The following is a 26,333-nucleotide window of genomic DNA, read 5'->3' as shown; positions in this document are numbered from 1 at the left end:
TGACCAAATTCCAACTTTGACCTGCCCATTCCTTTGACATTATCCATTAATGTCAAATTTGAGTGTTGGGTAGATAATGAACAGAAACTGTAAATTTCATATTATTATCAAAGTTGAAAGGGGCATTACTCTGCCAAAAATCATTGAAACCATGACCAAATTCCAACTTGGGCTGGGCATTCCAAAACATATCCATATGTCAAATTTGATAGTTGAATGTGTTTACCGTGGGGAGATATAAACAGAAACTGAAAATTTTCATATTATTTTTCAAAGTGAAAGGGGCAAACTTTGCCAAAAATCGTTGAACCATGACCAACTTTGAACTTTGGGACCTGCGCATTTCCTGTGACATATCCATATGTCAAATTTTTGAGTTGGGAATGTGTTGTACCTTTGGGGAGATAAATGAACGGAAACTGAAAAATTTCCATATTATTTTCAAAGTTAAAGGGGCATAACTCCTGCCAAAAATCATTCGAAAACCATGACCAAATTTCGAACTTGACCTGTTATTTCTCGATGGTTACATACATCATATGTCAAGTTTGAGTTGAATGTGTTGTACCATTGGGGAGATAATGAACGGAAACTGAAAATTTCACATTATTTTAAAGTAAAAAGGGGCATAACTTGCCAAAAAATCATCGGACCATGATACCAGAACTCGAACTTGACCTGTATTTTCTCAAGACATATCCATATGTTCAAATTTGAGTTGAATGTGTGCAACCGGTTACTAAGATAATCTGAACGGAAACTGCATGATGACGGAATGACAGAATGACGGAAGGACGGAATGACGGAAGGACGGAACAGGGTAACACTATATGCCCCGCCGATTACCATGGCGGGGGCATAAAAATACTAATACAATATTTAGTTGTTTTTTTTTCAATTCAACTTTAATTTTTTCTCTTCCTTTCTGATGGAATGCATTTTTTGTATTTTCAATTCGATTTTCTTTCCTTTACTTCTTTTTCTTTTTTTTTTTTTTGCATGAGGATTAAAATCAGTATATTAGTAAATACTCATGTTTAATGTAGCAATGTTTAAGAACTTACCAGTCAACAAGAAGAACAAGAATACAACTATGAGCATGTAGCCAAAGTAAAGGAATGTACTGGCTCCACCCTGAAGCTCTAGCTTAGATACATAGTAATGGATAGAGTAGATGAAGAAATATACAGCAGTGAAACCACTCGTCAAAAATGATCTCCACCACCAATGATAGTCCTGAAATAAATCAATGAAAACAAATTAATTTATTTTGTTTTGTTTTTTACAGTCACTCTTGTCTGCAAATGTAATCAATTTTACGCAGTTGAGTTTTTTTGTAACTTTGAGAGAACAAAGGTCCTATTTTTGTTGTTGTGAAGATTATATGGCAATTATTGAAGCTTTACTCCCACCTACTTAAATAATTTCAGACTGACTGGGTACCTTAGTAGAACCATCAACCTTATGTTAATTTTAAAATGTTATAGCTGATTGTTATGAATGGGAGATCACCTATACAACGGATACTACATTTTATTTCATGTATAAATCAGCTACTGGAGAGAACCTCAGATCTATGTCGCCAGAAAGTTTCCCTAAATGTTTGATTATATGTTTGAATGTTAAAGACTTTCCATTTCCTTTCATGCATTATTTCAGACACAAATGAACACCTCAGAAGAACCACCAACGTTCTGTAAGCTAGCTGGATAGATTCCTTGCATGAAAGATTCCAAAGCCCTTGTTTGGATTCAAACCCACAATGGTGAGGGGTGACTGGTTTTAGTCACTATCCATAAACACTTGGCCGTAGATGCACTAATATTACTATTTCAAGGCAATAACTGATTCAAGGTAATGACATAGAAAGTCAATTGTCTTAATATTTAACACTGTTTAAGGAACTTTAAAATCTTCAAATATCAACAATGTCTTTGCAAGACTGTAACAATAGACTAAGGTAAATATTTATATAGAGTTATCAGTTAACAAAGGTGAATGAATCAGAATTTGTTATATAATATTGAGGTAAACTTACCTCTGCACACAGATGGAAGTAACATAGTAAGATTGTAGCTTCAGAACATGTAATAATGAGTATAACAAACACTAGGAACAAAAATCCAAACATATAGTAAGTCTGTGCTGACCTGAAATATACCACAATTATCATTTAGTGTGGCTAGAATTTATTTACAACAGAACATGAAGATAAATTAGTATCAAGGTGTGTTCCTAAAATAGGTTATATGGTCCTATATAAACGGTTATATTGTAAACAACCAGTTCTATATGGTCACAAAACCAGTCATATCAAGATTAATCTTCATAAAAATTTATAATACACCAAACTGCCTTTATTGGAGAAAAAAAACGAAATTACTTTATAAAATGACAACCGCAATATATACAGTTTATATAAAGTTCACTTTTAATCAAAGAAAAATAGTGTTACAAATGTGCAGCATTATATAAACTCATTATTCTGTTCCTTGAATGAATTAATGTAAAGTTTGGTGCTCAATGAAACACAGATTATCTCCGACTAGGTTTGAACCTATTTGGAATTTTCACTTTTCAAATGAAAAAAGGCATAATCACTTCAGTATTCATAATTAAGTCTTGACAATAAAGTCACCAAGGACAAAGTTATCAACATGTATAAGTTTAAACATATTTATTTAATGGCTAGATTGCAAAACAAGTTCCTGCAATATAAATTTTTTGAATCCTCCTGGAACCAACCAGTACTGGTGTCATATGAAGAAACATGGTTGTGACCCGATTAGGGCTCCAACCCATAATCTCTGGGTTGAGAGGCAGAGCACCGTAACCACTCGGCCACCACTGTCTAACATGTATTTCATCCTTAAGATAAAAATTCCTTACCAAATACTATTTAAGATGAAGAAAAGTTGAATAAAGATACATCCAAATGGAAGCACTCCTCCCATGACAATTCCAGGCAATGGTTTAGTGTAGATGGTCTGATCAGGTATCTGTCTTGGGATCTGGTTTGTCCTGACTGGATGCTCAATAGGCTGAAAGTATTGTAAGAAATTCATGTTCAATACTTTTAACAGAGCTTTATAAAACTTTTATTTTAATTTAAAAGCTGTGTAAAGCATAATTATTGTAGTTCAACAGTCAAATGGAGAGAACACAAAAATATGATGCACAAGATTTTCAATGAAATAATCAAGAAGCATTCCAGGAGCAGGAAACTTAAAGCTCTCTTTCCTCCTTATTATGTGGATTTATCACTTTGGTCTTTTTAAACTTCCAAAAACCAAATGTGGTATCACTTGTATAAGTATTGCCACCAAGTATCTTAAAACTTAAAACTATAATGTAATTATATCTATTATTAAAATCACATAATACAACTTGTCTAAAGGTTTTAATCATGCAAAATTCTTAAACCAAAGTTATATACAACTAATAAATATAGCACATTCTAAAGTGACCTTTCTAAATAAAAATATGAAGTTTCTATTTTACTATGAGAAATGACAGCTTAAAATAAGTTAGCCCGAGTGAAAGAAGAAACAAAATAATTATTAGTCAATTTCTATATATGTGTAATAACCTCTGAAATACTAACATACATGATTTTATATCAAGGTACTTGTAATTTAAACAGGAAAGGTCATTTTAGAACCGACTATAAACCCATAGTCTATTTGTTGTACACTGATATCTTAGCAATTCTATTCCCACAAGATAGTTTTACATGTCTGATCATTATCCAAAAGTTTTCCTATAAAACAATTTTATTCATCATACTACTTGAACAATATAAAACTTCTCAAATTCTTGAAAACATTAGTGCATGCACATGTATACGATTTAACACACATTTTCAACAGAAAGACCCCCAAACTATGATACAATTAATTATTATATGGACACTAGCAAATAAACACTTCCTACATGTAAAACTACCTTAAAACTACAATATTGGGATATGAATAAATTGTATTATCTGCATGTGTGTCACATCCTAACATCATTCATTTTCAGTTTAAGGTCAACACATATACAATATTAACCCATATTTCATAATACTGACTATGGCTTACCTCCTGAAAATAAATAGGTACTTACGTTAATTTTCTAGCCATAAATTTAATCATATCTTTTACTTCTTTTCACCAAAACAAAATCTACATTATAACTTGAATGTTTTGTTCATCAATTTCATTATTTCTTTTTTTTTTCAGGACAAATATTGCTAATTTCATCTTATTTTCAAAAAGTAAAAAAAAACACATACAGATAATAAGAAAAACGATATCAAAAATACACAATACATTTTTCCCCCCCAAGTCAAAAACAAAGAAGGAAAACATGCCAAAATTGTCTAGGGTACATCAAAATTTATTTAAGTACGAAAAAAAGATCTGTAACATTTTTGCCAACTTTCTTTAAATTTGAATCTAGTTAAAGTCTACTGAAATTCAAAATATCCCATTAAGAGTAATGTAATATTTTGTAGAAAAAAAAACTTCATTCAATAACTTATGTTTTATAAGGTTTATTTTTAACAATACATAAATCCGAGCAATATTTACCCTTTTCTTGAATCCAAAGTAAGCTCCAACAAATGTAAGTGGGACAGAGATTCCAAACCAGAGGGCGAGTAGAGCAAGCAGGGTGGTGAACGGAATAGCAGCGCTAGATCCCTCAATCCACAAAACAAGGTTCAATATGAAAAACAGGGCAAACACTACCCTGAAATCACAAAATTTAGTTGGTTATTAATTTTTACCTTGTAATTTCTTCTGTAATTGACTCATCTTGTGTCCTATATTAACTAATGAAAATACTAACATTAACATGTCAACTGTATAAATTCTGATATAAGGGTAGCTTTTTAAAGGTATTATGTACAAGTGATCATTGCTTCTACCTTTCTTAAGTCTAATTTTCTAACTGAATTATGAAGAATGTTTTCAGCTTATTTAATTTAAATCCCAACTTTCTGAATCTAGTCCATCTTTGTTTCAAATGATGAAATATTTTTTAGATCCAAGTGAGTATATAAAATCACTGGGTTGAAAGTCAAACTCCTGTTGTGTCCCAAAATAAAATTGACAATTATTTAGGCAATAGCTTACCCTGGGCATAAGAAGGCAGTCAGGATAACATTTGACTTCCATTTTTCTCCTCCAAAAGCTGAAAATAACAAAGATATAAATAATTGAGTATAAAACATATCCATTAATTCAATAACACTACAAAACTTACAAACATTCTCAAAACATGTCCAGGTTTAATATCAAGACTGTTTTTTTTTTTAAAAATATGAATTTAAATCCCAATTATGATTCAATTATTGTTTAATTGACAAAAGTTTATTTCTTACAATGAATTCTTGATATATAAAATCTTACTTTTGTACAATCTGGCAGACACATATCCAGCTGGTGTTCCCAGACAGACATATAATACCAAGGCACAAGTCATCAAAGCTCCTCTATTAGCGGGTGACAAAAATCCAAGACATGCAAAAACTGAAACATTTGAAAAAGATGATTTTTATTTTCTTTAGTGATAGAATTTTTGTTGTTTTTTTTTTCATGCAGATTTTAACACATTTCTTAGGTCATATCTAAGCAGTCAATCAGGAAGCATTCTATTTGAAAAGTTTAACTGGTTAAAACACAGATTAAAATTATCAAACATTTTCCGGAAAATTTAATATCAAACAGATCAACATATTTCTGCATAAACCTTAAAAATCTTTTACAAGCCTACTCCCACGTTACGAATCCAAATGAGGAGAGGTAAGAATTCAAATGCAAAGTTATCAAGCCAGGAGATCACATCAAATAGTTTTATCAAAATTAATCTATGTTAACATAATTTCCATTTAATTACAAAACTTACTTAAAGTTATCAAAGTCATGAAGAACATTTGTACACCACAGCCATTGAACACAGCAAGCAACATTCCACGTCGAGGGGGTCTGAAGGCATCACCGTGCACCAACTTCCATCCAAACTCTTCCTGGGCATCCTCCTGTAACCAACACATATGATAAGTTTACATTTTATTTTTTTATTTTTATTCCCCCCCCCCCCCCAGTTTTTTCTTAAGAAGCATAAACACTATGCTTATTTTGTAATGATATTAGCAAAACATGAAATTCTGAGGACAATGACAGCCATGATATACAATATATGAGTATCTCGGATAGCTTTATGTTAACTTCAACAAAAACATTGTAAATAACATCAAAATAAGCCAGTGCAAGAAGCCAGTAATGTGAACAAAGACACTTACTTGAACCTATTTATTTACAGTAACAAAAGGATGATCTTTTTTAGAGTAAACACTCTATACAGATTTAACTATAACTCAGATAAAAGGAATAGAAGTCCCTCAATAGCAAATATACTGATGGTCACTTTGAAGCTATTTTTTCACATATATTCTTCTTTCAATGTATTCTAGCATGATCGATAAATAGCTTACAGATGTGTCAAGAACAGATATACTTACAGAGTTATCAATCTGGTTATATCTAGCAATATCTTTGTGCAATGTCCTCAACATAATCATAGCAACCATACCAGACAGGAACAGCACAATCACTAGGGAGTTCATGATACTGAAACAAATATACATAACACATGGAGATACATAATACATTTCTGTAATAACTAAAGTCTTATTTCCCTTTTTCATTTCTATATTCCCAAATTTATTTCATTCATTTCTATATTCTCAATTTTTTTTCTCTTGTTCATTTCTATATTCTCAAATTTATTTCTCTTGTTCATTTCTATATTCTCAAATTTATTTCTCTTGTACATTTCTAATTCCCAAATTTATTTCTCTTGTTCATTTCTAATGCCCAAATTTATTTCTCTTGTTCATTTCTAATTCCCAAATTTATTTCTTTTGTATATTTCTAATTCCCAAATTTATTTCTCTTTTTCATTTCTAGTTCCCAAATTTATTTCTCTTGTTCATTTCTAATTCCCAAATTTATTTCTCTTGTTCATTTCTAATTCCCAAATTTATTTCTTTTGTATATTTCTAATTCCCAAATTTATTTCTCTTTTTCATTTCTATGTTCCCAAATTTATTTCTCTTGTTCATTTTTATTCCCAAATTTATTTTTGTTCATTTCTAATTCCCATTTTTTTCTTCTTTTTTTTTTTTTATTTCTAAATCCCAAATTTATTTTTCTTGTTCATTTTTATATTCCCAAATAATGAACATGGCATGCCTAGATCAGGAATTCTAAATGGTCAGTTTGCTGACTCAAGTGGCTCTATACTGGAAGTATAGCTTATCACTTTTGTCTGCAGAAGATTAAGGGATGTTATATTAAATGTTACATTAGACTGACTTTTTATAATTTCAAATTCTAGGTCTGATCTCTCACAGATTGATTTATGCCAGTGACTATGGCTGAATAGGGCAGTTAAAGTGTATAACTGTAACCAGGGTTTTCATTTTTATCTGAGGTAACAGATGTGCCAACAAAAACAATTGATTTGGCCAAGGGTCAAGGGCTGAAAATACAACAATTTTTAACAGCACTTCAACCAATGATATGGATCACCAATCTGTTAATAATAAAACCCTAACTGTAACAACAACCTTCATAATCAAAAAACCTTTTATCACATTTGAATTATGGAAGTTAGGCAAATACATGAAGAATCCGACAATTCTTCATTTCTAGTACATTCTGTAAAATATTCAGGTAATTCATTTGTATATGTTATATATACATCTTTATTGCCTCCGAATGTTCGAAGATATACATATTACATAACACAGTCAATGAAAAGAAACAACATTAAGCAAAGAAAAGCATCATAATTATACAAAAAAGAACAATTTCAAAGATGTAAAATTATATATATTACATAAGACAATATTTGAAGAGAAGTGACGTTAATCATATCAGCACATCATATTAGTGCAAGAAGATACAAAACTACATGTAACATCTTACGCTAAAATAGCACATTCAGCTGCATACATACATGTATTTAACATTTATTTGCTTTTACGTGTTTTTTTTTCGTTTTTTAAGTTATCATGTACATAACGTTTGGACCATACAATGAAGAAGACGGAATCTAATAGACATTGAAAGCAAACCTTACATATAGAAAGGTTAAAAATGCATAAAATGTCAGTAGTTCCTTTAGCTTTTGCAAGACATTATTTAACATTTTTTAAACATTGTTAAATGCGAAATCGAAATTTTAACAAATATAAATGAAATAGTGACTTTCTTAACATTCCTTTTACATTTCTTTCTTGTCTATGTAATAAATTCATTCAAATAATTACTTTATTTAAATAATGATAACAAGAACTTTGCACATATGGCCATGAAATCTGGGTACTTATCAGCGGATAATACGTTAATAAGATTGATATTTACATATCCTAATGTGTACGTAATAAATATCTCTGTAGGAATTGCCTGCAAAAATCTACTAAGAGTGCTATTGAACTGATTGTCTAGGCAATCAAAGAATGTTGCCATTTTCTTTAGTTCTTTGTTCACCTCACAGTAAAACATCAGATGGTAGAGTTCATGTGTACATTCATTAAAACACTTTTGACAAATTATAGATTGATCATGCTTAACTTTACAATTAAGTTGCGCAACAAATCGCATTAGAGTCAGTAAGTCTGGTCTTTCTTGTGCTACTCTCCATACATTGGACATAGTCAATTCACTATTAATCTCTCTAAAGTGTTGAAAGTCATTGTTTCTCTGTACGCGTACTTTCCATTGATTTTGCTCGTAATGTAGTATTGTTGATTTAACACACTTTTTCCATTTTACTTTTGCCGGGAATAAACCACTTTCTATAAACTGTTCAATATAATTAGTCAGTTTATACTTGTCCAATAATTTCAAGACATCTGGAATAAAGCCTAATGAGGATATCGTCACTTTTGTTTTAGCATGCATAAGTCTTGTTATGAACACTTTACTAATTATTTCGCTTGATTTTAACCTACACAAAGTACCTAAAAATAGGAGTTTCTGGAGGTCGATGTAGGCCTCGAGTGAGGTGAGACCTTGCATACCCGTTACCATATCAGATCTAGTGAAATGTGGAAAACCCTGCGCATTTTTCAGACATAAATGGAACGTGCATTCGAGTTTTTGTATGTCTGACTGCTTTAGAGGATTCCAAAGTTCGCATGCAAATAATGATCTAGGAAGGATACAGGTTGGAAACAACCTTGCGATAATATGTGGATTTACACCATCACAGCCACTGATTGAGTTTTTCAAAGAGAAATAAGTACTTCTCATGGAATGTCGAACATCGTCGATATCGAAGGGATAGTTACCATTTGATGACTGCACAATGCCGAGATGTGTATAATTGGGTACATCTGATATAATCGAGCTACCATATAAAAGTTTTATTGGCGCCAAAACACGTGATTTCTTTCTATTCATTGTCATAGTAGCACACTTGTCGGGATTATAAGAATACCGCCATTTATTTGCGTATGTTCGACTTATATCTAACAGGATTTGAAGATCAACTCCACTTGTTGAAAGCAAGACAATATCGTCGGCCTGAGTTGGAGCGGAAAGAGGTAGTTCACTCATACGGAAACCGCTTTGTGAGTTTTGTAATTCGTTTAATAGTTCGTTTATAAAAACGATGTAGCAAAATGGTGCACATATACTTCCCTGCCTGGTTCCTTGCATGATATGGAATGTATCAGATAAGTGTCCATTTAGGAAAACCTTGCTGTTTGAGCCGCAAAGGGAGCAATTGATTATACGTAGTAGTTTTCCATGAACGCCCATTTCGTTAAGTTTATATATTAAACCCGATATCCAAACCATGTCAAAAGCAGATTTCGCGTCAAGGAAACATACTTGCAATGGGCTACCACGTTCAATGCAATAATCACGTGACTCTTGTAGAAGAAACGAGACCATTTTACAACTTTTGCCTTTTTGAAACCTGTGTTGCATGTTATTTAATTCAATGTCTAAACAGTCTATTCTATTCAAAATAATCTTTTCAAATACTTTTGACACAACCGGAAATAATGATATTGCTCTGTAGTTTTTAGGGTCTTTAAAGGATTTCCCTTTTCCTTTATGCAAAGTTACAGTGAGACCAGTTTTAAATTTCACAGGTAAGTATTCTCTTTCTATGATCTTATTAAAAAGCTGTAATAATGCGTTGATTAATGTTTCACCGCCATACTTCAAGTGTTCATACGTCACATTATCAATGGAGGCACTTTTGTTGTTAGGAAGAGCATTAATAACTTCAGAAATCTCTCGGAACGTTACCTCGTGAAAGTTTGTGTAATTTATATTTTCAGTATTGTCTGCTGAGTTTGATATACTGTTCGCGACTGAGTTTTCTATTAAATGCTTAAATGCGTTATCAAAACTTGGGTCGTCTGAGTACGAATACAGGCTTGAAAAATATTGACTCCATCCGTTTAGAATACCATCAAGAGTTGTCTCGCTTTTACCATTGAACACTATTTCACAGCCTTTCTTTTTATCCTTAAGAGACTTGTTGGAGTTTAAAACTTTCCAAAAGCCTTGTTGATCGAGTTCATATAACTTATCGATTCTTTCAAATTCTTCGCGTTCAAACTGCCTCGCTGCTTTTCGGAGGCTTTTACGGAACTCACGTTTTGCATTTTTATACTGTTTATAACTTTCGCCTACTCGCGGTTTGCCATGAGTGGTCCAAGAAAAGTGTAGCAGTCGTAACGTTTTATGTAGGTCACGCAGGGTACAGGACCAATAAGGTTTCAGCATTGGCCGAAACAACCGGGTAGAAAGAGTTTGTTCAGCAGCCGAAGCCATTGCTGAGATAATGGTGCCATATGCTTCATCAATGTTTGCAAAGTCAATTTCAGCGCCATCAATGTTTGCTTTTAAAACTGTTCTGTATTGATTGCATTCTTTTGGTTTGGTCCAAATGTATTTTAATTTCAAAAATTCTTCCGACGTTACATTATTATGCGGTGTGAATTCAAGTCTTAGACATACAAACAACGGTAAGTGTCTTGATATATTCAGAGGCGCATCATGTATTACGCGACAGTCTTTCACTGCATTGAATAGTTGCTCGTCGACAAGAAAATGGTCGATTTTTGATGGGTTGGAATCGTTGTACGGTATAAAGGTATAGTTTGGTCCGCTACACTCATTAAGTCTTTAATACATTACAGGAAAACTTAGATTAAGAATGATACAAAGATTTTCTAAGATTACCAGCTTTATGAATTCAATATTCAATACATGAGAAACTGCATGGATAGATTTCAATTTGCTCCACAGTTAACAATCTGTTACCTGTCTGTTATATACAGTACAAAATGTACATCATATTTCACAATTCATTTTACACCCGAGCTAGTTTACATCAATATTTTGCAACACTGAATTTCCTATCTTCTTTTGTTACCTATTGTAACTGTTATTATGCTTATAAATCAATAGTGATCTTTCTTATGTTTCTCAAAAGGTAATAATGAAGTTCATTGATCCATATCAAAATACCTAATATCTAGAATGAATATGATCATTAAAATACATGGAAATAACAACTAAATGTATAACCTCAAATATTGATAGTTGGCTAAACAGACCAATAATATGAGGGTATAGCAGGTTGATTATAATATCATACTCTTAACATTTATTGACTTTAATGAGTTTATTTCTGGTCAAGTTTCAAGGTGCACAAGTAACCTTAATAATACTCCACACATATCATTGTACTATCAATAATGGTTCAATCAAATTTTCACACATAGAATTGTTAAGTTTTTCTTTTTCTATCTAGCAAATAATTAGTAAACATATAGCTTTTTAATTACAGTATTACCTGAACCACTGAATGTTGGTATGTGGCATTGATTCAAGGATATAATCCCATCTTGACGACCATTTTGTGTTTCTATCCTCCTGAAATTACATATAATGAAATTTTATAACAAGAGGGCCATGATGGCCCCGAGGTCGCTCACCTGTATATAGGCCCCTGGAGCGGGGCCAGTTTAAACCCCAGGGCTTTTATTTGAGCAAACTTGGAAGACACCCATTAGAAGATGTTTCATGATGTTAAGTTTTTACTACACACATATAATGAAAAACAATGATCTCCGCCCCCCCCCCCTTTGGCAGGGCCAATTTAAACCCAAGGGCTTTTATTTGGACAAACTTGGTAGACACCAACAAAAAGATGTTTCCTGCTTAATATCTAACCTCTAGCTCATTGGGTTTTTTAAAAGAAGATTTTTTAAGTTTTTACTATACACATATAGTTAAAAACAATGACACCTCTGGGGCGGGGCCAGTTTTAACCCCAGGGCTTTTATTTGAACAAACTTTGTAGACACTTACTAGAAGATGTTTCATGCTTAATATCTAAACTCTAGCTATTTGGGTTTTTTCAAAGAAGATTTTTAAGTTTTTGCCATACACATATAAGGAAAATCAATGACCCCCGGGGCGGGGCCAATTTTGACCCCAGGGCTTTTATTTGAACAAACTTTGTAGACACCCATTAGAACATGTTTCATGCTAAATATCTTAGCTCTAGCTCTTTGGGTTCTTTAAAAGAAGATTTTTTAAGTTTTTACTATATGCATATAGGGAAAATCAATGACCCCCTGGAGCGGGGCCAATTTTGACCCCAGGGCTTTTATTTGAACAAACTTGGTAGACACTCACTAGAAGATGTTTCATGCTTAATATCTAAACTCTAGCTATTTGGGTTTTTTCAAAGAAGATTTTTTAAGTTTTTGCTATACACATATAAGGAAAATCAATGACCCCAGGGGCGGGGCCAATTTTGACCCCAGAGCTTTTATTTGAACAAACTTTGTAGACACCCATTAGAACATGTTTCATGCTAAATATCTTAGCTCTAGCTCTTTGGGTTCTTTAAAAGAAGATTTTTTAAGTTTTTACTATATGCATATAGGGAAAATCAATGACCCCCTGGGGCGGGGCCAATTTTGACCCCAGGGCTTTTATTTGAACAAACTTTGTAGATACTCACTAGAAGATGTTTCATGCTTAATATCTAAACTCTAGCTATATGGGTTTTTCAAAGAAGATTTTTTAAGTTTTTGCTATACACATATAAGGAAAATCAATGACCCCCGGGGCGGGGCCAATTTTGACCCCAGGGCTTTTATTTGAACAAACTTTGTAGACACCATTAGAACATGTTTCATGCTAAATATCTTAGCTCTAGCTCTATGGGTTCTTTAAAAGAAGATTTTTTTAGTTTTTACTATATGCATATAGGGAAAATCAATGACCCCCTGGGCGGGGCCAATTTTGACCCCAGGGCTTTTATTTGAACAAACTTGGTAGACACTCACTAGAAGATGTTTCATGCCAAATATCTAAGCTCTAGCTCTTTGGGTTTTTTAAAAGAAGATATTTAAAGTTTCTTCTTTTGGTTGCCATGGCAACCAGAGTTTTGCATGGAATTAAATTCTTTGAACAATTTTTAAAGGTGACCACCAAAGGAACATTCCTGTGAAGTTTGGATGAAATTGGCTTAGTGGTTTATGAGGTGATGTCATTTAAAAGTTTACAGACGGACGCCGGACGGACGCCGAACGAAATACGATCACAAAAGCTCACCCTGTCACTTTGTGACAGGTGAGCTAATAAATAACAAGAGAAGACCAGGCTTTTTTCCTTCGAGAGCAGCGTCTGTTTATGGGTGTCACACCCCAAAAATATTTAATATCATGCAATTTTCCCTTAACTCTGAATTGATTTCATGTTTTTCGTTCCTGTTATACAAAATACTATATTACTTTCCCCCAAAATTATGGGAAGGGCTGCATCCCCAGCCTATGGAAAAAAGCCCTGTAAGAAGACTTTCACTCTGCCTCTGTATCATATAGAGAATAAGATCTGTCTACATATTTAAACAATTCAACTAATATTTATAGCTGCTGTTAGCTGCTACAAAAAAGTCTAAAATTGAGCACTAGTACCAAATTACAGTAAGAAAAATTTAGACTATAAAATCTGTTGAATAAAATGTTCAGAGATGTTCAAACAATAAAGTTCATTAGAAGTTTATATTAAAGATAAAATATAAAATGTATTATAGAAAATGAAATACAACCAATAGTTTGTAATGGCTAATAAATTCTGTATGTATAACTAGAACTCCGCGAGTTGGATGTGTCGCCTTGGGAACAATGTAGTTTAGGAGAAATGGCCAGGACAAAAATGAAATTAGAAAATCAACAAAGGGCAATAACTCAAAAAATAAGAAATGCAGAGCAGCAGTTTCTGTGCACTGCACTTCAATTCAATAAGATCTATCATCCTATTAAGTTTCAAGTCTAAAGCTTTTGTAATTATTGAGAAATGCCCTGGACAAAAATAAAGTATGAAAATAAACAAAGGGCAATAACTCAAAAAATAAGAAATGCAGAGTACCAGTTCTTGTGCACTGCACTTCTTCTTAATGAGATCTATCATCCTATGAAGTTTCATGTCCATAGATTTTATACTTAAGGAGAAATGGCCCGGACAAAAATAAAGTATGAAAATTAACAAAGGGCAATAACTCAAAAAATAAAAAATGCAGAGTACCACTTCTTGTGCATTGCACTTCTTCTTAATGAGATCTATCATCCTATGAAGTTTCAAGTCCATAGGTTTTATACTTAAGGAAAAATGGTCCGGACAAAAATAAAGTATGAAAATTAACAAAGGGCAATAACTCAAAAAATAAGAAATGCAGAGTACCACTTCTTGTGCACTGCACTTCTTTTTAATGAGATCTATCATCCTATGAAGTTTCAAGTCCATAGCTTTTATACTTTAAGAGAAATGGCCCGGACAAAAATGAAGTATGAAAAATAACAAAGGGCAATAACTCAAAAAATAGGAAGTGCAGAGTACCGGTTCTTATGCACTGCACTTCGGGTCATTATAAGAAGCATGCATACCAAGTTTGAAGTCAATCCAACTTATAATGACTGACTTATGCTCCGGACAAGCTTAAGGGGACGCCGACGCCGACACCGACAACGACGCCGCCGACAAAAGTAACCCCTATATGTCACCTTTTTCAAGGCGACACAAAAAGCAGACAAGCAAAGGCGACTAAAACTGCTATTAAAATCTTTATTTTTTTGTTATTCATATTCAATATGAAAACTACTTTTTATAAAAGTACTGTATGAATTACCTGCCACTTGACAGAGTATGTATATCTGAAAGTACTGTATAAATTACCTGCCACTTGACAGAGTATGTATATCTGACAGATGTTGGCTTCTCTAACTTGCCACCTTTAATTCCCAATGGGTTTTCATTATTACACATTTCTTCACCAGTTGCCTTTTCATCAAATGCCACACTGAAAATAAAAACACAGCATAGTAAAATATTCCCTAGTCTTCTCTTGTCATTATCTGGGTGTCAAGGTACAAACACTTAAAGAAACATGGAGGTATTCTTGCTTCATAGGATGGATGCTTAGGGCTTCCATTAAGTTTCAAACTTTGGAAGCCAGAGGCTGCAAGGTCTCTGATATGAGAAGTCACATTGGTAAAGAAGGAAAAGTATTAGATTTTGGAAGTCACAAGCTTAAATCAATGAGTAAATGACTCCCAAACTTCCATTAATGGAAGCCCTGCTAAGTGGCATTCACTCTGTCATTTTAAGAACAGGTAAAAACCTGCAACAATATAAATACCAGCTACAATCATGTTAACATTTGTAAAACTCAAAAGAAAGCAAATCAGACCAACCTCCTTGGTTCAATCTTTGCAGATATAATTCTTCCACCATTGGGCATTGTTCGGCCCCATTCCTCCGTATCTCCAGGGTGATAAACAATTGTCAGATCCACATGGTTGAAGAAATAATAGGTGTTAGCTTCACTGAACCTGGCCTGTAGAAATAAATTATCACAATTTTTAATGTTGATTATAAATTTACTTTACAATACAACTTAAAAAGAAAACTAACTACTATGGCTGTATTAAGAAATAATAATATAATATAATTATAAAATTTTGCAATAATTTGTATTAAAGGAGATCATTAAACTAAATTATAGTGCCAAATGAAAATTTAATATTCTTATTCATATTTATCACTTCAGCATATTACAAAATACAGTCAAGTATCTTCCACAGAATTAAGCTTATTACCAGAAAACAGTGGGGGTGGGGGATTGAATATGTTGCACAAAAAAAGAAGAGGTTAAACCTAAGTTTTTAGTAGCAACAAATCATTTCTATGATAACTTACACTCATAACACAACTATCTTTCTTCTTGAGTTGCTTAGTAACCAGACATCCAAGTGGGAACCCACGTGAGCAATACTGGTTGCCATCCTCAACCAAGTAACACCAGGTCACAGGCATGTTGTCAATAATCCTGTAATACAGTAGAATGTTAATCAATGAGATGAGAAAGTGATTTTTTTCACATTTTGGGGAAAGATGGTGGGGCACATCAGGGGGGGGGGGAGTGATGTGTAATCAGTAAAGTTTGAAAAAATCTTCACAAACCATTCATTATCATAATAATGAAAACCAAGATAACCCTGTACCTACAGCTTTTATCAAATACATCAGTCCAAAACATTTTTGGGGTTTATCATTATTTTTTAAGAATTTTGTGGGGAAAATTTTCTGTAGTTGAAATACTTTTAAGGGAAATGGGACCCAATTTTGTGTCCATATAGGCCTTAAAAATAATCACAAGGGACTTCTTTCTTTGGTTAACCTGCTGATTTAGTGCAACAAGCTTGTCTTACCTTGAATTTGAAACTTGGTATTGTTTGTTTCATTCTTACCACCCTTTATATCTAAAATGAACTTGACAATCTTTCAATCTGGATTGAACCATTCATCATTTCAGGGAAAATTTCAAAATTACAAAATCAGACTTTAAATGTCATACTTAAACAAACATCACTATATGCAGTGTGTTTCTAGTTCAAACAGCAAAACAACAGATTGGTATAAAAGTAACATGTATCAGTATTATATTGGTAACTTTAAACTCTAGTCTGAAATACAACACTCAGCTTCATGCCCTACACTGTTGTCTTTTCCTATGTAAATATTTTAATTGTTGAGAGTTACTGGAAATCAATATCATACATTAGCTTGACGAATGCTCTCACATAACTCTTTACACCAGCTTGCATATAAAACAGATATATACATTGTATAATGTTAGTAAGAAATCAATATATGTATGATATATCATTTACAAGGAAAAACTTCTCACTTTTGTATATGATTATCAGTAATTTATATCGTACTGAACATGAATTATTAATTATTTCATGCATAAATATCATGTAATTATTTCTGAAGGAATTCATTCATATTATATTTGAACTCATCAAAAACTAAATCATATATGTTATACACTTTAACTTGGTCATTTGGGATTTAAAGACACATTATGTCAATACCAGGCATTACCAATGACACGCTTAATTAAAATGCAACAATGTCTTCTCATAGATCTGATAAAAAAATGGAGATGTAATTCAAGCTTGGATCAATCAATCACTGCCTTCGCCCTGTTTTCCATACTTATGTAAAGAATTGCTTGGAACTTTACAATACACAATTATTTGGTGTTGTTATAACTTATAATAAAAGTAAATGAGAATAATTGATCGATATTACTGGAGTTACAGTACAGCTCGCGCGGAATGTACTTTTTTCCTTTTCCCTCCGCGGAACTTGGGAGGAAAATCGCCGAGAAACTCCATAAAACTCCGCAATTTTCGGAGGTGTCGCGGAGACAGAAATTCGCCGAAAGCGGCGGTATTTTACTTAAAAAACGGTGTATTTCAGTCCTCCGCGATTCTCCGTGACTTTTCTTTTAATTGGTGCAAATAAAATTCATAAAAATGATCAAGATAAAAGAAATTGTTTCTTGTAAATGTATGTTGTAGATCTACTTTCGATTTCAGCAAGGATATTATCTGTTACCTGGCCGGTATTCCGGACCATTGCACACGTGTTTATATTTATACCTATGACATAATAATAGAGATGAGCGTATATTAAAACATGTATATCATATGCATATGTATATTATTTAAAATTGATGAATGCAGACTTGTTCATAATTTTATGAGACACCTATTATGCGTTGTCTTTCAACGAATTTATTTCAAACAATTCATGTTAACAGAAGATCTAAACTTTTGTAAAAGTGATTGTTGTTGTTGTTCTTGTAGTAACTGTGTACGGTTTTAATGTTAGGCCTAATTGTTTTTTGTGTATCATCAAATTCAATACATTTATATACATGTTTATCTTTAGATCCATCGTCTCTTCCCATCATTTTATTTCTAACGAGTCATCTTTGAAAATAGATTGTACACTCGTGTTTGTAATAATAATAATTTCTATATTTGTTTTCATTTCAGGACCTTAGCAGTTTTTATAGTTCAGAAAAAGAAGCGAGTTGTATTCTCCTTAAAAGAGTTCAACTTCACATTCTCTTCCCTTTTCTTTTCCTTAATCTTGTACTTTTGGATTGAGATTATCTACATATTATATGAAGTTCGGTGGAGAAATTTCACGGATTAAGGCTGCGTCGATCTTCGGAAGATATGTACTGTAAGCTTTGAAGACGTCAAAACAGACTTTCTGAATGATAAAACTTAGGATTTGTCGGATGGTCCTTTTCAAAAGGCACAATGTATCCTCATTACAAAAAAAAGAATTATAACAAACAACTTTTGACAAGCATGTGCACATCTGAGCAAAAAGATAAGTATGTGCAAACGGCGCTCAGTCATTGGCGTTGACGTCAAACAACATACTCAAAAAATGTTCACTTACCAAATATATCATCTGTGCAAATGTTGAATATTGAATAAATATGTTCCTCTACTATGAGGAGACTTACTGTTGGATAGTTCTTAATGTCTCCGTATGTGATTACATACCCACCTTCTGTAAAGCGTCATATCCATGTACATGTATGTTTGCCGGCTTTAAAAAAAAAGGGGGGGGGGAGGCAAAGAACAATGATACACAGTATAACATTCATAATATTCTTTGTTCACTTCTTTTATTTGTCAACCTTTGTAGAACAAATATTATTAGTATTAGTTATATACTTCAAGCAAGAAGTTATTTAGATAAGGCACATCGTCTCTGGAAACTCTTGAAATCTTCCATACATGGTCATCTTGCTGGAAAAAAAACGTTAATGATTATAAATGATTGATAGAATAAAAAGTATTTTGAAACCAATATCATTATACACTAAATGAGAAAAAAGAACGTTCAATGAAGTCGGTATAGTTTTTTCACCAGTGTGTATACATTTATATTGAGAAGAGAAACTGTATAAAACACAGATATAACAGATATATTTTATTGTAAATTATTATAGAGAATTGTAAAAGGTGAAGACATTATAATTTTCGCTGTTGACACATAAAATTATCAGTGAGGACGTACTAGTTTTGTTGTACAAATTTGTGGACATTTGAAATAGACATCGTGTACGCGTTGGGAAACGTATAGGTCAAGAACTACATGTATATAAACAGGTAACCAATGTCTTATAAACTCTTAAATCTTAAAGAAAAAGAAACTTTATAATTGTGTTGTTGACCAAATTAAATATGTGAAGTCATGAGCAAAGCATGGAGACCGACGTATTTTAAAAAACATGCATGTAAAATATAAAACAATATAGGTGTAGTATTACATGTACACGTCAAATTTTCAAAACTGTTGATCTTATTTCTTTACAAAATATAAATAGGGTTGTTATAGTTTTTCATGTTGACACATTTACCACAGAGCTATCTGTAATAAAAATCTCTGCATTTATGGGTGATTGAAATAACGGATATATCTACAGTACATGTATATCTAGCTCCGAGGCCTATTTCCAACATATGCCAACATTTCCAATGCGCTTCAAAACATAAAAAAACTTACATACACCTACAGTATCCTTGTCCTAAAAACAGCAACAAAAAATGCCAAATAAAGTATAAAAACAAAATACGATGACGTAGACATGATTCAGCGGTACGGTGTCCAAGAAGATTGTTCACAAGAAATACTACGCTCGATTAATCAAGTGGACCTACAAATTTCAAAACAAAAATAAATAACAATTAAGATAATTACAAATGTAGTTTCTTTAATGAAAAATGAAAATTACTTTAATGAAAAGGGATAATTTTAAAATATAATATCAACTTATAAATCGTGATTTTCTTGGAGAATCTCCGCGGTAATACCTTTACACTCTCTAAAACTCCGCGATTGTGGTCCAGGCTGTTTCTCCGCGATTACGCTCAGAAAAACGCGGTGGATTAAGGAGTTTGCTTAAACGTCGATCGCGGAGGAAGCATAAAAAATGTACATTCCGCGCGAGCTGTACTGTATTTCCATGAGCAAATAGTGTATAGATTAAAGCATAAAATAGCACATTAATAACCAGCTGTGATTTTTTGACACAATGCATTGTTAATAAGGCAACTTTCTAGCTTTACTAGCAGAGGAAGACCTAAGGTGCCCCTTTATGCATTATTTCAGGCACAAACAGGCATCAGAGTTAAACTCACAAAACTAAGCTTATTGAGTGCGTAATGTTTACACAATTTTGTATTATTAATACATTCATCATATTACAGTACTACTTTCCTCAGCAAACTATAACTGATTCAATATTAGATTATTTCTCTATGTTCACATGATCATTAAACCATCATGAACTTACCAATGCTGATTGTAGTTCAGTTCAATACTCTTCCTCATAAAATTCAGTTTAGTCAATGATTCTTTCTTCGTAGGATCATAATCTTTCTGACAGACTTTAGCACATTTCACATCCTGTTTAAACTTCAGCTACAATGTGAACAAAAGAAAGTGTTGACAATTAAATTAAAATATAATGTATGTGTGGATGTTCTCTCAATCAGATGTCAATATTCTTTACTATGAGAGCAATGATGGGTAGATCGCTCAACAAGCCACAATTTTCATCTTTTAATGTTGAAGTCAGTAAGAGTCACTTTTGGTTTTAACATTTTTCATCTCTTTGCATTGTATAGCCATAGAGGATATTTAAGACATTTATTACTATACAAGTTAGTGATGTTTCATATTACATAACAGAGGCCTATAAAAGGCCTATTGGACTACTAAATAATATAAAGCTTTAGAATATGTAATCTTCCCATATATTTACACTTACACCAGCTTTTTTACTTCCTAAACTAGCAACTTTAGTGATAATTCTTCCAAAAATCAATTGGCTAAGGCCTCTTCGTATTTTAGTGAGAAAATCCACTGCAATTCTACACTAAGTATCCCGCAGGGTAGAGCTATTTTTAACCCAAGGGACATAACTTATATTACTATGTTACATATAGGCAATGCAAGGAGCCAAATACTAACCTCTTGCAACTGTAGTTGCACAAAAGTATTTTCCTATAGGTGTCTATGTAAGCCCCCCCCAAACCCTTAGGTCTGGACTGGATTTAACACCAGGAGCATGGTTTATATTCAACTTTTGTAGAGGATCAGTAAATTGAAGCTACATGCCAAATATTTTAGCTCATTGCATTGTAGTTTCTTAAAAGTTTTTTGTAGATTCATTTTTAAGCACCTGTGTTCTCTATGCCTCATACTGAAACCATTTCTATAATTTATGTAGCGGACCCCCTTAGTCATTACTGTGCAGGTTGGTCAATATCCATCAGGAGATGCTGTTAAAAGAAATGTGGATAACAACAGGCTACAGCCAAACTTGCCATCACAAAAGTTCACCTCGGAGCAGTGTTAAAATGACTCCTAGGTAAAAACGATAGTTTTAGCTATTCTTTGAATAGTTGAGCTAAAAAGGTGAGACATATTTTGTACCTTATATGGAGATGGACGGATTCTTTCTCCAAACACAACCTGGCCAAGATTCTCAACTGGGGAATGATCATCTTCAACATCACTACACAAATCAAATCTATAAAAAAGAACAAAACCACATAGTTCACATAAAAGAACAAATCTAATCAAATAAAGTACAAGTAACTTTCTCCCAAATAAAATTTTATGAAAAATTAAGTACAACATAAATAAACAAGAGGGCCATGAAGGCCCTGAAGTCGCTCACCTGTACATAGGCTCCCGGAGCGGGGCCAGTTTAAAGCACGGGGCTTTTATTTGAACAAACTTGGTAGACAACCATTAGAAGATGTTTCATGCTAAACATCTAAGGTCTAGCTCGTTGGGATTTTTAAAAGAAGATTTTTCAATTTTTGCTATAGTTTTACACATATAGGGGAAATGAATGACCTCCGGGGTGGGACCAATTTTGACCCCAGGGCTTTTATTTGAACAAACTTTGTAGACAATCACTAGAAGATGTTTCATGCTTAATATCTAAACTCTAGCTATTTGGTTTTTTCCAAAGAAGATATTTTAAGTTTTTCCTATACACATATAAGGAAATTTGGAAAATCAATGACCCCCAGGGCCGGGCCAATTTTGACCCCAGGGCTCTTATTTGAACAAAATTGGTAGACATCCATTAGAAGATGTTTCATGCTAAATATCTTAGCTCTAGCTCTTTTGGTTCTTTATAAGAAGATTTTTAAGTTTTTACTATATGCATATGGGGAAAATCAATGACCCCCTGGGGCGGGGCCAATTTTGACCCCAGGGCTTTTATTTGAACAAACTTGGTAGACACCCATTAGAAGATGTTTCATGCTAAATATCTTAGCTCTAGCTCTTTGGGTTCTTTAAAAGAAGATTTTTTAAGTTTTTACTATATGTATATATGGAAAATCAATGACCCCCTGGGGTGGGGCCAACTTTGACCCCAGGGCTTTTATTTAAACAAACTTGGTAGACATCCATTAGAAGATGTTTCATGCTAAATATCTTAGCTCTAGCTCTTTTGGTTCTTTAAAAGAAGATTTTTTAAGTTTTTACTATATGCATATAGGGAAAATCAATGACCCCCTGGGGCGGGGCCAATTTTGACCCCAGAGCTTTTATTTGAACAAACTTGGTAGACACTCACCAGAAGATGTTTCATGCCAAAAATCTAAGCTCTAGCTCTTTGGGTTTTTTAGAAGAAGATATTTTAAGTTTTTTCTTTTGGTTGCCATGGCAACCAGAGTTCTGCATGGAATTAAATTCTTTGAACAATTTTTAAAGGTGACCACCAAAGGAACATTCCTGTGAAGTTTGATTGAAATTGGCTTAGTGGTTTATGAGGAGATGTCATTTAAAGTAAAAGTTTACGGACAACGGACAGACGAACGCCGGACGAAAAGCGATCACAAAAGCTCACCCTGTCACTTTGTGACAGGTGAGCTAAAAAGTCTTAGTTTATTATACATATAGTAATTTATTTTAGATTACTTTTGGCACATGAATATTCTTGAGCAGGTTGCCATTAAAATGGTTACATACAATGTAGCAACCTTATAATTTATTTAAGATTTTATTATGAATTAAAAAAAAATATTGACTAACTTGACTATGAAAGGACATTAATCTCTTTAGCTTTTATTTTCTCTATTCTTATATGGCAATTGGGCAAGTAATTTTCTCTATTCTTATATGGGCAAGTAAAAGTTAAGATGCAGACCAATAAAATTTTCTATCAAACCCATCAATAGGCAAGTGGAGAAAATCCAGATTTCTTGGTTTCTCAGATCACTTGACTATCCTGTTTTTAAATTTATCTAGCTAATGGGGAAAAAATTATTTGACAATATCGGCACTATAGAAGGGAGACTAAAATTAGCTTCATCTGTAAAAGATGGAAAAGTCCTGTAGAAGTTACTTACTTATCATACTCATATGGTATCACTGTTTCTAACGAGTTCAATCTGTTCACATACACTGGAACATCAACCTGAAATATTGACATGTATGATCATTGAACAGAAGATGAATTTCTACTAATATTTTCGATTCAGAGTCAACTCGTCCTCTGGTCAACTCGTCCTCTGGTCAACTCGTCACCTTTTTGGTCAACTCGTCCCCTGGACAACTCGTCCTCTAGTCAGCTCGTCCCCAACTCGACCCTTATATTTTATTACTACTTGTTTTTCATATAGTTCATAAATCATTATAGACTATTAAAATAATATATTATAAAATTACTGAATTGGACATATTTTGACGCTTTTTGTATGCGAATATTTGGAGTTTCATCTTATAATAAGGATATATATGCATAATTCTGATTAAATTACATACAGAAAAAAAAACAACACGAAGACGATCAATAGCAATAACATTTAATGTATAAAAACATGTTTTATATGCAAAGATAAAATATCTTAAAGTATGTCTTTTTTGTCAATATTATGTCATACATGTATATATTTACTTTCACTTTCACACTTTCATTTAATTAACACGATCCTTCTATAATGAGATCAATACGCACCGACATAAAGTTTTTAGCGCTTCTAATTTCTGTTAATCTGTCGTCAGTCTTTAATCCATTCAGGGAGGCGGTAAAAATCAAAGAGTTGGACCTAATTTTAGTTTTAATTATCATTAAAACTCCGATTAATTAAACATTAATTGAATGTTTGTAAACTTACCTGTCTTTGTAGTTTGACATCAAAGCTATGCACGTGCGCTTAGATAAAGATCATTAAAATTTAACGTAAAAAGACGTAATTATTTTATTAATATTTCGATATCAATCAAATTCAGTATTAATTTTACATATTTTACATAAAAGAATTATTTAAAGACATTTTAAAGACAGAGATCGAAAGTAGGGGACGAGTTGACCATATTAGGGACGAGTTGACCAAAAGTAGGGGACGAGTTGACCAAAAAGGTGTCGAGTTGACCAGAGGACGAGTTGACCGGATTGCATATTTTCAAGGAAATATGACAGACTTCTATAGGTCATCATTTCCCATGAAATCTGGAATATTTTCACATGTGTGAGATCATGAATTAATTGAACACTTATATAAATCAATTATATTGACTAATCCATGTTAAAATGCACCCATTGCAACCAGTACTGTAAGTTGTACTTTTAGTATATTTACTTTGATGTCACTAAGAACACTGTACAATCAATTAACAAGAGTCAGTGTACTATGTTTTTTTACACTTAACAAAATAAAAATAAGAAAATGATTTTCATAGTAAGTTCAAACTACTTCTTAATGTCACTTTAATACGGAAAAGAGTCAACTCGGCCCTATACCAACTCGGCCCACTTTAAAAAAATATATTTAACGTAGTAATATTAAAAAAAATATCAAACAAAAACATGTTTACTTAATATCATAATTAAGCTTCTAATTAATTGCAGGTGGTCACTAATCAATTTTAAATGAATGCGTCAATCATAATTATCACCTAATTATCACCTAATTAATCGGTATCCTTACGAACACACTGATTGATAATAATAGCCTGTGACAATAAGAGTCCCTTTAATGTCTTTAATCAATTTCATTTAATTTGTTTGTAATTGTCAAAAGCTGAAAATTAAGTCCGTGTATTATACATAATTACAAATATTACAAAAAATAGTGATTACACAAACCTAAATATAAATAATTGAAAAGTGGGCCGAGTTGACCCGTGCCGAGTTGGTATAGGGCCGAGCTGACTCGGGGGCCGAGTACGTTTTAGGGCCGAGCTGACCAGGAATCCTTTAATACATATTATTTTGAAAAATACATACTTTGCCTCTAAAATCTTATTACCAGAACTTTTGTATTTGTAACATTGCAAACTTACCATATCATCAACTAAGCATCATAACTAAGCATATACCTACAGGGTTATTTTCCTTTTAATATTCCGTTAAAGAGTTAAGCAAATATAATTATGATATTCATTTCCTTACAGAAATTGTTAAGATCTACATGGATGATATAAAATAACACAAAATAGTGACAAGATTAGCTAGGTAGTAGGTTAACATTACATACATTTCTCAGACATTGATTAATGTCTTCACAAAACAAATATCATTTTACAATTATAACAACAACTACATGAACAGAAGTATAAATCAAACCTTGCATTCAGCTTTATCTGTTGTGCCACCCTCTTCGCAGTAGGTCACAGGTGCCAAACCAGGTAAATAAAAGGCATTTGCACCTATAACTAAGAAAGACAATACCGCAAAAACAGAAAACATATTGTCAATAAATGACCTGCGTATAGTTTTTCACAAATGCACCTGTGTTTGAAATTCTTTAGCCAAAAATGTTTTTGTAAATCTTCCACGAAGCTACAATGTCCCAACACGTCATCCGGTGTAATACGCATGCGCATTAG

General features: G+C 32.8%; 1 protein-coding gene across 1 annotated transcript; it reads right to left on the bottom strand.

Moving 5' to 3' along the window:
- Positions 1-1,005: 1,005 nt before the first annotated feature.
- Positions 1,006-26,333, bottom strand: LOC132731892 (transmembrane 9 superfamily member 2-like). Its single transcript, XM_060718190.1, has 16 exons — positions 26,071-26,333; positions 23,852-23,919; positions 21,915-22,011; positions 20,770-20,897; positions 16,293-16,422; positions 15,788-15,930; positions 15,270-15,393; positions 11,875-11,954; positions 6,509-6,617; positions 5,893-6,025; positions 5,397-5,516; positions 5,121-5,178; positions 4,575-4,734; positions 2,890-3,041; positions 2,039-2,150; positions 1,006-1,236 (listed from the first exon to the last, which is right to left on the bottom strand). The coding sequence occupies exons 1-16, from the start codon at positions 26,191-26,193 to the stop codon at positions 1,021-1,023; spliced, it is 1,953 nt and encodes a 650-aa protein (XP_060574173.1). The 5' UTR covers positions 26,194-26,333; the 3' UTR covers positions 1,006-1,020.

The sequence above is a fragment of the Ruditapes philippinarum genome, unplaced genomic scaffold (genome assembly GCF_026571515.1).
Source record: "Ruditapes philippinarum isolate M1 unplaced genomic scaffold, ASM2657151v2 ctg481_1_1_1_1, whole genome shotgun sequence".
Classification (NCBI taxonomy): domain Eukaryota; kingdom Metazoa; phylum Mollusca; class Bivalvia; order Venerida; family Veneridae; genus Ruditapes; species Ruditapes philippinarum.
The sequence above is the reverse complement of the archived record's forward strand: the minus strand, read 5'-3'. Positions and strand labels throughout refer to the sequence as shown.